General features: G+C 40.1%; 1 protein-coding gene across 6 annotated transcripts in view; it reads right to left on the reverse strand.

The window, feature by feature from the left end:
- NRG1 (neuregulin 1) overlaps positions 1 to 12,305 on the reverse strand; it is a 176,215-nt gene that overhangs the window by 14,837 nt on the left and 149,073 nt on the right. For 2 of the 6 annotated variants that reach the window (XM_050987240.1, XM_009096077.4), the window contains 2 exons: positions 10,444 to 10,502; positions 157 to 259 (listed from right to left, as the gene is read on the reverse strand). In XM_050987240.1, the coding sequence (XP_050843197.1) occupies positions 157 to 259; positions 10,444 to 10,502 (162 nt within the window). Of the gene's footprint in view, positions 1 to 156; positions 260 to 4,733; positions 4,758 to 10,443; positions 10,503 to 11,158; positions 11,227 to 12,305 lie in introns of all 6 variants that reach the window. The other 4 variants (XM_050987239.1, XM_050987238.1, XM_009096076.4 and 1 more) reach the window with 3 other exon arrangements.

The following is a 12,305-nucleotide window of genomic DNA, read 5'->3' on the forward strand; positions in this document are numbered from 1 at the left end:
TCATCTGGTTTGGATCAAAGCACCCTGGTCACAAATTTGTCTCTTAAGCTCACCTCTAGAGAAACCCAGATACAGCCTTATGCCCAGAGAAGTTACAGTCAACTGGGGAGGCCCTGACCAACAACCACAGATATGAAATAGAAGAGAAAAGTTTACTTGGTTTTGCAGTAGGCCACCACACACATGATGCCAACTACTAGAAGAGCAATGCAAATGCCAGTTATGGTCAGCACCCGTTTCTGGTACAGTTCCTCAGCTTCTAGAAAGGGACAAAAACAGAGAAAGTCACAACATGGAGGATGGCTAGGCAAGGAGCACACAGTCAACAGCTGTCATGCTACAAACCACTGCACAGATTCACACAGACACACCGAGACACAGCCACCATACTTCAGGCAGACTCATTATTGACTGCAAGGAGAACAGGACTACACCACAAACTACAAAACACAATACTGGAGGATGAGAACAATTACAGAATTACAGTCAAAAGTAACTTTTTTTTGTTTTTTTAAAGCTAACAAGAATAATATCTAAGAAACAACTTCTTAGTTGACAAACACAGCATTTGCTGGAAATAAAAATGAAGTGTGTTAAGGTAATAACAAGAATTTGCAAATGCTTTGGAAGTTTTGCAAAGACAGCTGGAATGAAAGCCATTTTTACAGCTCTTATGAGAAATTTATTTTCTTATTATCTTTTTTGGATTGTTTTCACCAATATTCCTCTGGTCCCATGTCAATTTATATCTCAGCTGTCTTTACAGGAGAAATTTTAAAACACTCTTGTACATTTGAAACATGAGCTTGGCTTGTAATTATATCACCAATGGAAATGAAGAGAGGTTTTGAGCTCTGGTCATAAAATTCAGACTCTTTCTCCACAGCTCCTCCTAAAACACAACAATATCCACAACCGGCAGTGCCTTGTGTGAGAGAAATGCAGAGTTTCAACCTGTATCCCTTAGTGACCTACTAAGGAACTCTCTATCTAGGGTGGCAGCTTGCTCAGTGATGACAACTTGTTACCTATCTCATTCATCTGAGATATTTCACTGTTATAAAGGTGTTAGCAGCACTGCTAATGTTTGGGCTGGAGCTACTGATGCTTTCCAGCCTTGCTCATGCTTGGCAGAGAGCAGGGCTGAGTGCTCTGCTGGGGAAATGTTAAGTAAGGAGCTCTGAAACAGAGGAGCGTTCTGTGTTGACGCTTTACAGATGAGGATTTGTGTACTTGCTCTTAGGAGAAAAATGGATGTCCAGCTTTACTTAAGTCTTATTTTTGATTAAGCAGACAGACCAACAGTGATCTGCAATATCGACCACAGTCAGAATATCAGCAGGTGATTAAAAATAAATTAATGAATTAGAGCTGCACAGCTTTGCACTACCTTTGGGATAAAGGTCAGCATTATTCCTGCTGGAAGGGACTGACATCTGGCTGGTACAGAGGTGCACAGTGGTCTCTCACATGTGCCACGTATCTCTCACATGTCCAAATGATGCACTGTCATAAATGACACACCAGTTCAGGGGAAAATATTCCTTTACTGAACAGGGAGCAGACTTCCCTCCTTTGTGTTTCCTGAGCTTGTCTGGTTTTGTTTTTAAGTTGCTGTGGGCAAGTGGCAAATACTCTGTGCAACAAACCAAAAAGCAAAAATAAATCTTAATTTCTCTGATACAATGCACCACACCATGGAACAAATTTGTCTTACAAGCCAAACCCACTGTAAATCAAACACCAGCAAACATGAGCACTGTCAGACAAAATTAATAGCACTAATAATTAACAAAGACAGGGAAGAGGAAAGAAGAAGTGAGTGTGGTAAAACTAGGATGCTGCAAAAATTTATTAAAGAAAAAAAATATAGCTCCAAGAACAGAAAGTCAAAGAAGGGAAGGAAGAAATGACTGAAACTCCAACCAAACCAAACTACGACAAAGAAAAAGAGGAAGGTGAAATATAAGGAAAGACAGGAAAAGAGGGGACAGACGTCAACTACAGGCCTGGCACATGCTTGGAACTGGAAAAAAACAGAGAGAAGAAATGCTTGGGGACAAAAAAAAAAGGTTGAAGCAGATTGTGAAGGGATTTCTCATACAGCATAACTCCTCACCTAGGCTAGTTAGTGGCACTGGATCCCCTTCCCTTTTTTGCCCCTTCTCAAAGCGCTTATTAGTTAGCCATGGAAATGGTGTATTACAAGGATGTCACAGGAAACAGGAGAATTGTGCTAAGCAATTTAGGGGCTAATTTGAAATGCTTTGAATTATTACTATTATTTTATTGTCATGCTGTCAGCTGTTAGCTTATGAAAGCAAAATGAATAATGACATATCAACCTGGTTTTTTTTGGAGCACGAGGAAGAGGAAGTAGAAGATTAACAGTGGACACTCTGCTCAGTTTTTGTACTGAAGGAAAAATTGCACTGACTCTGGGAGGTTTGGTGCAGGCTGAGGCTGTTCCAAATGAGCTGGGCAGCTGGCTGGTGATGGCCTGACTGAGTTTGCTAGTGGGCTGAGGCTCATTGCATATGTGTGGGACATTCTGGGAGCTCAGTCACTGCAGGGGACAGGGGACGTCAAGAGGGAGCAGGGCTGTGGGTGCAGCCCTGAGCAATGTTCACAGCACCACCAATTCTGCAGGGACTACAGGTCTTGATGGGCACAGGAAATTAAATCCCTGGATCTGCTTTCATAGCCTCAGTTCCCTCCTGTGCCCTTTGAAACAAAGCCCTAAGGAAAATGCAGCTGGACATGGTGGGCATGAATGGTGGTGCTGTCATGCCCGCCCTTGAACTCCAGGGGCACGGTCTGCCAAGGAAAGCACTTGGGCATGTCATGCCCAGCAAACCAGCAAGCTCTCATGTAAATGTGGCTGTGCTCCTGGCTGGCAAGGGACAGCCAGGGCCAAAGGAGGCATGCCATGTTGGGCGTGGGGGGGTGGGTGGGGGGGGGGCATCCCTCATTTGGGGGGGCAGTGTGGGCGACAGGGGCTGCTGGCAGCTGGGACACGACTGGGATCCTGGTCAAGACTTTGCAGATGGCATGATGCCTCAAAGACAAGCCTTGGACTCTGTTTAGGGCCAAGAAGAGTTTTGTGAAGAACTCCTGTGGGGCACTTGGGTTATACTACACCTTGCCCCAAAAGTGCCTTCTGTCTCTGACCAATGTTAACGTTTATGGAGTCAGTTAATGATAGCCAGCTAAATTACATACGCTGACTAAACTACCTTGAAATAAATTTATAGCAGCCCTACAGGAAAGTTTGTAAAGAATTTTATGTGCAGTGAAAATTTAGGAAAGATTTTAGCCTATTAAGTTTTAAAAATAATTTCAATATTTTTTTTACCCTACAGAGTGCTAGGAAAATCGAATCAACATAAGACTTGAGGTATTACATAAGCAGCCTTCCAGATATGCATATTATGCAATTAATTTCAAATCACTCTAATTTACACATAACTGATGATATATATGAAGTTTTAAAGTTGCTTTGTTTTAAAGTTTCTCTTCTTATATATTTCTGGGGATTTTTAAAAGAATTTAATTCCAAGAGGTTGTTCCGCTAATGTAATTTCATATATAAAGCAAAATTTGCATGTCAGTTTTTTAAAGGATTTTAATTTAACTCATACGTTAATGTAGCCTTACATCTTCCGCTACAACCTAATATGTATGAGTGGGAATTAATGCTAACTTAGGATAATAATAAAAACAAAAAATAAGCTGGGTTGTGAGTGATTTTTAAAATTTGGGCTTGTAATGGATTTTCCACAGTTCACAGCTTAAGCTAATGACATTTTGTGGGGGCATTTTTAATAAGAATGTGAACAAAAACTACCTCACCACCTGTTACTTTTTAAATTTTTTAAAAAAAAATTTATTTACCAATAATTGTAAGAGATTCCAAACTAAAAGTGACCTGAATTTCAAGTTAGCCTATTCAAGAAATGCATTATTTGTACCTCTGAATACAAATAGCTAGTCAGATAAGTACAGTCTATTCGTGAATACAACTTCAAAGATCTATTTCTATTATATTTAAAGCTGAAGTGTGAAAATAGTACCCACTGCCAATGTTCTTGTTGAGTTTAGTTTTAGAAATATTGCATATATTTGCTGACTTGAGGATCTGGAGTCTAGCTGTAAACTTCTACTTTGGATTTACAAACCTGGAACGGAATGTATATATCATATCATTTACAGGTATGTATAGGCAACTGATTTACACATGATGTGCAACCACCAAGATATGGGTTTAGACATAAAACTTTACTTGAAAATCAGAGCTCAACACTGCAAATTTGCACAATTTTAAGTGGCCATTACAGTTTCTCCCTCCCTTTTAATACACTAGTTAGACATTTTGCTTAACACTTACAGTGTTTCCAAAACCTGGCAACCCGAAAAAATCTCACCAAAAGCAGAGGTCAAAACTAGTCAAAACTATACAGCAGAAAGAGGAATGTACACAATGTTATGATCACTCTAGCAATTCCTAGAATTCCTTAAGTCTGGAATATCCTGTCAATATTTGATGACCATTTTAGTGAACTGATCTCCACTAACACTTCGTCAAGGATTGTTGTTATAGCTGTATGATCCCTTTTAAAGCATAAAGAAATTGGTTAGGAATTGAAAAGGGGAAGTGGAGAAAAAAAAAATTAAAAGGGGTTTATCTCTCAGGGTCTAGAATCTGCAGGCTAAAAGGAATGATTGGTCCATACCCATAAATTCAATCCCAAGATGCTCTGCCAATGCAGAAAGTTGTCAAAAAAAGAAAGAAAAAGGAAAAAGTTTCAGAAAAGAGCAATACACTGTACTTAAAAGTAAATTACATATGAGAATTACAGCTATTCTGTGTCTGCACATGAAACAGGACAAAGGGTGCATGGTTATGTGGGCAGTGCAGAAAGGGCACCTTCCTTAGCTATGTGACCAGACCCTCTGCAAGGCTTATACACAAAAATATGTATACATGGAGCATCCCAGCAGCCACGGTCCAGGGAAGGCAACAGGAACCATTAACCCTTAAAGATCTTACTGAGATGAACAGGGCTGTGGCCTGAGCATGCCATGCACAATGGCTGATTGTTTCCTCATGGGAACATGACAGCAAAGGGATGCTTTACAAAGGGCAGCATAACCCCTGGTAAATGGGGTGTGCACTGCTCTCCCTTCTGACCCCGCTTCTGTCCCCGGAATGCATACCCTTGCTCTTGAACTTTGTGACCTGGAGCTGGCTGGCACTGATTACTCAGCAGTGGTAGTCCTCTGCTTTGCAAATTGACTGCAGCAGGCCTCCAGCTTCTGGAAAATGAGGACCCAAACCCCTTCTCCTGTATTTGGACTGTGCTGTGTTGGCAGAACAACTTGTTGACCAGCCATATGGACCCTGGGGGCAGGGCCTGATCCCTTACACAAATCACTGCCTAAATCAGCATGCCCTGTGGGTCAAGAGGAACACAGGTGTCCCCCCAGCAAGTACCCTAGGAGACCCTTCCCATGGGGCCAACACCACAGCCATGGTAGCTCTTGCCTTTTATTGTTCTCGTGTGCTGTGAAATTTACATCCAATGGTAATTTTCACAGCAAATGGATTTTTAATGTAGTTTGCACACATGGGGAATGCCAATTCTTTGTTGTCAATCAGTAACATTTTAAGGGTTAAGTAAGTTGGAATCCATCCAGGTCTCTTCCTAAAGAGCCAGTTTCACATGCCTACCTGACCTCTGCTAAAGATATACATTAGTTGCATAGAAAGCTTGATTAAATCTTCAGTAAAATGAATGACATGCCCATGCACATATATTGCTGTAATTATGGCTGCTTATAGATAAGACACCTAGTTTGAAGGTAATTTAATTTTAGGGAAGTCATTCATATCATGCAGTTTCTATTTCATATAATTCAATAGGGAGTTGGTATTTTAAATGGGAATATATTCTGTCTGGAAGGCCTAACAAGAAAACATGCTGAAGAAACATGCATTGCTTATTCAAACCTAGATGTTACATAGCTCTGACTTATCCATGGTATTCCTAGTTACATTCCCTAGATCTGATAAGCAGAACATCCCAACACTTCTCATTTTATAAACAGGTGATTATTTTGGTATTTTCCTACTTAGCCTGATATTTTTGCACACTTTTTCCATGCAGTGTGGCTTCTATTGAATATCTGTCTCTAGGTACTCTAAGAATAAATGCAATTAATTATTTTTAACATCTCAGTTTTCATTCTGGTTGTGACTGGGGGATATGACAGTCTCGCAGGAAAAAATGCTTAGGAAGCAATTTTTTTTCAACGAAGTTATTTAAAACTACAGCTTGTTGGGTATATTGTAGCCTGCTGAGATGCAGGGTCTATGGAACAAGAGGATGGTGTTGGGAAATGTGGAAGAGAATCCTTCAGCACTGCATGCTCTGTTTATGAGTGGTGTGCCACAGCTGCTGGGCACTCCAGACTTTGAGGGGGCTGCTGTGTGGATTCATGTAGAGACATGGTGCTGCCCAGGGAGGGGTGAGCACCGCCTCCAGTGTTTGTAGAGAATTTTCATCTGGCAAAGAAAGGACCCATTTGGATCAACTGCAACAGCAGAGTGGTCCAGGAAGACCGATTCCAACTCCAAAGCACCAAAGTGTCATGTTTCTTTCTGTGGGTAATGAAAAACGCTAACAAATTAGAAATTCTTCTTCATGCAATTTCAAGTAAAAACAAACTCAAATCTCCTAAGCTACCAAAGAACAGAACCTCTGTGTGTCAACCATTTCTGTTTAAGAGACTGGGATATAGTCTCTTTGTGACATTTAGATTCCACTTTGGATCCAAAATCTGGTTCATTTCAATAGTACTAAGGTTGCAAAATTGGTTTTGAACTTAATGTATTAAGTCCTATGGCTCCTGTAAAAGTAACAATTGGCTCAATCTCAGGAGCATAGAAAATTTGTCCTTTCGTAATTGAAGTATCCTATTATAGCAATTTTAGCACTTAGTGAACATTAACTGAGCAGTATATAGTGAAAACCTGTCTTTTAAAATTCTGAGCAAAAGATGGACAATGGCATTTTTCAAAACTGCTTGTTCATTTAGGAGTCTTGGTCTCAGCACACAGAGTGTGAAAGGCTTTAGTAAATGAAAATTTCAGGGGAGATTGTCTACTACCTTATGCAGATGTGACAACTTGAGAAATATGTAGAAAATGAGAAATACTAAAGTAGTAGAATAGCTAAAGGCACACTTTTGAAGACCTGTAGTTTGTATGAAAAGGCTGAAAAATTAGGCCATCACACAGTAACTGCAGTTTTGGTCACCCTTTTCATCGGAGCTTTTCTCTTGCCCCCTTTAATGCCTCAGCCAGCTTCACTGTGACAATATGAGGCAGGGGCCACAATAATCTAAAAAGAAAATTCCTTCTGCTCCTCTTGCTCATCAGGGATGGCAGGGCTGTTTAAGCCAGTGACACTGTTTAAACTAGTGCCTCATGTTCAGGTGATGCCCAAGAAGGGCCACAGCCTGTCCCCGGACCGTTCTAAAGTCACAATTAATATCTAATTGTAAACTAGTGAAGTAAGCAAGTCCATAGTCCCTTTGAATGGGGTCCTTGGGGCATTTGAGAGGACAAAGTGTTTACCTGTGATTAAACTCTAGAGACATTCCCTCAACCTTCTATTAATTCATGGCTTTATCACTGTTTCTTAACCCAGGGATCATTCTGCACAGTGTTGCCATAAGAGTTCTCTTGCCTAACTACATGAAAATTACCCAAAACTTTGAATGTTGACTCATGACTTTTGCTCTCCTCCATTGGCCTTGATTCCCCGACTTCAAGGGAGAAAATGTGTGAACATTCAGACAGAAAATGCACGGAATTGATGTATTTTTGCAACAATTTGTGGACTGCCTTCTGCTGTCCTATGGGCCAGTGGTAGATCACGAGTCTCAAAGTCAAAGCAGTCACAGAAAAAACCCAGGGAGGCACTCGTGGTAGCAGCTGTGACTGCTATGCTCAAGGAAAGGACACTACAGGGTCTGCCCGCCAGGCTTGTGAGATGAGTCAAGTTAGACTTGCACTCTGCTGGGACAGGGCATTTCCAGAATGCTCAGTGGAGCCTTGTTCTCATCTGGCAAAAGCTCAGCTCAGTAATTCAGGACTCTCAAATACCAACTCCAGGGGAGATTTCTGAAGAAAGAAATTTTTAACAGCCAAATTAACACAGTAACAGCTCATCAGTAGGCGCACTTGGCTTGGAACCCCACTGACTCTTTCTTTCCAAATTAAGAGAGACCCTTCAAAAAGTAAGTGAAATTCATAACTGTATGGTTCACACATACACTTTTGTTTCCTACTGGCACTTACACTGTTTAGCATCTCAATTTACTCTGTATTTTGCAAAAGCTGCATCCACAGAACTAAGTTAATCATCCACAACACTGGGTGCAAAATATGAGCTTGGCTTTAAGTCCCAGATGCAACATTTGCCTTTAGAGAACTCTCTAAGTCCTCTGTTAAATAATATGCTCTGGTCTGCTTTGGGTATGATAATAAAATGTCATATAAATGCTTCTTCATTGATTTTTTTTTTAGTTAAGTATAAATGTGCCCTCAGTGGACCCTTTCCAAAAGTGTAATTTCAAGATCTCAAGCAGTATAAGAAATCAGATGTTGCAGTGCAGAGCAGGGCAGGCAGAAGTGCCAGACTCTCATAGCCCCATGGCTGGGGCTCTCTTATGTTTTCCCGCTTCTGCATTTCAAGGAGAGGAAGTGCTTGACCAGCTTAAGTACTAAAAACTATGTGTAACTCTTGCAGTACAGCAAGGGCATCTCTGCCTTTTCCATGGAGGCAATTTCAGAAAATCTCAACCTGGTGTTTTTAAAAATGCCAACCAGGGTTAGGAAACTGAAAAACAAAGGAAGGAAAACCCACCAAAACTTTTTTTTACTCCTTGGTTGGAAAATGAATTCATAATCAACACACAATTCTTCTACAGTTTTCAGATAAAATTCAGCAGCAAACAATGGATCTCATATTGTTTACACCACCTCCTTTTAAATTATTATTCTAAGATCCGAAAATCTGAACTGCACTTTTCACCTCAATCCACAAACAGGGCCACTTAAATCTAACATTTGGTAAACAAATACTGTAATAGCATAAAAAATTTTAGAGCCATCATTACCAGAGGGATTTAAATATAACTCACACTAATAAAGCTTCTAAAGCAGGGCATAAAATGCACACCTGAGTGCTGGAAGGTCCGGTCCCCAGTCAGCACTCTTGGGATTTATGTGGGTAGCTTCTATGATGGAAAGTATGAATTATGTATGGATGTTTTTCATCCATCAGTATAAGAGAAAATCTGTGCATCTCTTGAGACTCCAAAATGTCCAGCACATACTTACAGCTTTTTGTCCTATATACCAAAGGAAATTAAACTAAGCTGGCCTATAGTCTTTCTGTGCTGGCAAGTAATCCATCAAAAAACCAGTTTCTGTAACACTGCTTTTAGATTGCAGTATATTCTGATGCCAGGAACAACTAAATTTAAATAGTACACATGCATTTAAATGTAAGAACTAAGCAATTTTCTTGTATGTTACCTTTGACTTTGCTATAGCCAATGAGAGAAAATAAATATATAGTGTACCTTCTGCTGCATCCTTGTCAAGTAATAATAATAATTTCCATTTCTCCATGGGAAACCTTATGGGATGGGACTACAGTGCTGATTCTAGCAGTGTGTGTATGTGCGTGTCTGATACTTTCATTTGGCAGATTAATCTTTGATCTCTTGCACCTGTTACTCACAATATACCCAAAACATGTTAGACCTCATTGTTTAAATAATCTCTTCCTCTTTTCTTTTTTTTTCTGTACTCTCTCCACTGAAGCTTGGAGAAGGAGGAGGAAGAAAATTTTGATCCTGTTTGGCAAGTGCTCACTTGAAACAATGTAAGCACTTCAATTACCTTTAACCTCTAGTTCCAAATGTCATATATAAGCAGAGGACTAGCTACCCATCCTTTGGTTGAGAGAGTGCTGGCCTGTATCTTGACTCAAGCTTCTTGTGGCAAATAAAATGGGAGACTTTCAAAATTTCATTTTTGTACTTTTTCTGCTTGATGTCAGCAGGGAGTCGGTATCACAGAATTAATTCAGAATTAATTTCACAGCATTCCTAAGTCTTGCATTTCCCCCTACCCTCAATACCAAACAACCTCAGGATTGCTTTCTGTTATAATTTGCGATTGCTTTTTGTTATAATTTTCATGCAACAGGCAGAGACAATCAATATTAGGCCTTAGGCAACAAATCTAGTTACAGATTAAAAAAAAAAAAAAAAAAAACAAAACTGGAGGAAAGATGCAGCGACAAGAAAGCAGCACCGACTGAGCATGCTTCTACTGCGGCACAGACAGAAAAGTAGTGGACGTACTGTAGAAGCTGGCCATTACGTAGTTTTGGCAGCGATCACCAGTAAATTCATTTGGGCACCTGAGAGGAAAAACAAACAAAAAAAATGGTAGAGAAAAAAACAGAGAAAAGAGAAGAAGTGAACATATGCTAAGAAAGAAGCTCCTTCAGTGTGAACTGATATGACTTGGTGAGTTCACTTTCAGAAACTGAATCTCGGTTTAGCGTGTCAAAATAGCTCAGGATGTTGAGAGCAAGTTATTTGCTCTGTGGAAATGTAAAGAGATACCCCCTGCAAAACCAGCCAAAACCAAACCAATCCAGATCAAAATGAATCAAAATTCAAGATCTGAGAAAGAAATTCACCATTCCAGAGACCGAGATTGGTTTTAGGATGCTCTTTCCACAAGGCAGCAAGGACACAAGATCTGTACGTACTCATCTCCATGAGTTTGGTCTTTTAGGGTTGCACAATGCAGCAGTCTCCCAAACAGGAAAACTGCCAGCGTGTGCAAAACAAATGCATCTGTGAATGAATGGAAAGATCAAAAATCACACAAACGAGAAATATTTTGGAGGTCAATAATGCCGTGGTGTACAGATTGTACTTCAGAAAATCAGGTCAGAAATTAGTGAGTAAAGAGGCCGGTTCCAGCTGAACTGTGAAAACACCAAGTACTATTGATTTTGTTGCTGTAGTTGGGGAAGAAAGCAAAGTTCAGATTATTTTAACATACTTTCTTGGTTTTGGATTTTCATGGGCAGAGTTTCAGTACATCTTGCTCCAGTGAATCCAGGTTGGCACCTAAAGGGCAAAAACGTGATAAGCAATAGTACACCAAAACCACTGCACTAACAGACTTACATCTGCTGTTCTATGGAGTGCGAGTGCATTAAGTGACCTCCTGGTAGGGTGTTAGTGACAAATGATCAGAAGAGAGGCAAGAAAAGTGTAACCTTTCCAGAAGATAAAACTTTGCAAAATTTACAGAAAAAATCCATCAGAGAAAAAAAGGCATTTTTCCTTGTCTGTTTTGAAAAAGATAGAAGGGTCATGGCTAGCAAAAATGTGCACCAGCTCACTGCTTATTCCATCTCATGAGGGGCCCAGACTGAGTTATTTTTTAAAACTTGCAATGCAGTGCATAACAACAATTTACACTGTTGCTTTCATTAGTCACATAAAGTGACTAGTCACATAAAATCTATAAAAATACCATGATTTTCTTATTTCTGTTGTGTCTTCTGGTAATTTGCTTTGAGGAAGAACAGTAAGTACAGTGATCACCGAAAAGCTGCAAAAAATCCAAAAGGTGAGAGGACAAAGTCAAACCCAAAAGAAAGTATATTCAACATGGCTCACAAGAAGGTAAAATAAGTCAGTCCAGACAATAAGTAAAATGAGAGGGCAGAAGTGCTCTCAAGATTCGCAGCCCTTGAGCTGTCTGTCCTTCCAGTTCATAAGCACTTCTGCAGAAAACTTCAGGGCAGCTTCCTCCTTGATCATAAAGAAAGAATTTCTCTTCTATGATTTGTCCATCTTTTTTGCTGCTGCCTACCAATTCTTCCTTCACCTTCATTCTCCATGCTGGGGCAAATACCAGACTCCCAAAATTTCACCATAGAGGGGCTTCCTGTGCTTCAGACTTAAGTGTGAATGACTGTCCACCATACTAAGGATCTATAGATTTCAATCTTTGCTCTTTCTTTTTTCCAGTCTTACTCAGCATTAACCTGAAATTACCTGATACCTGCTCCTGTGAAAACATTTCAGTTGTGTTGTCCGTCTTTGTGATGCTTTCCATGACTTTGCCATCGTGCAAGAATCTCCACCTCCTTTTCTCCTGCTGATGACATGGTGCTGGCCTCTTTTTCAAATTTACT

This window comes from Serinus canaria, chromosome Z (genome assembly GCF_022539315.1).
Source record: "Serinus canaria isolate serCan28SL12 chromosome Z, serCan2020, whole genome shotgun sequence".
Taxonomy (NCBI): Eukaryota; Metazoa; Chordata; class Aves; order Passeriformes; family Fringillidae; genus Serinus; species Serinus canaria.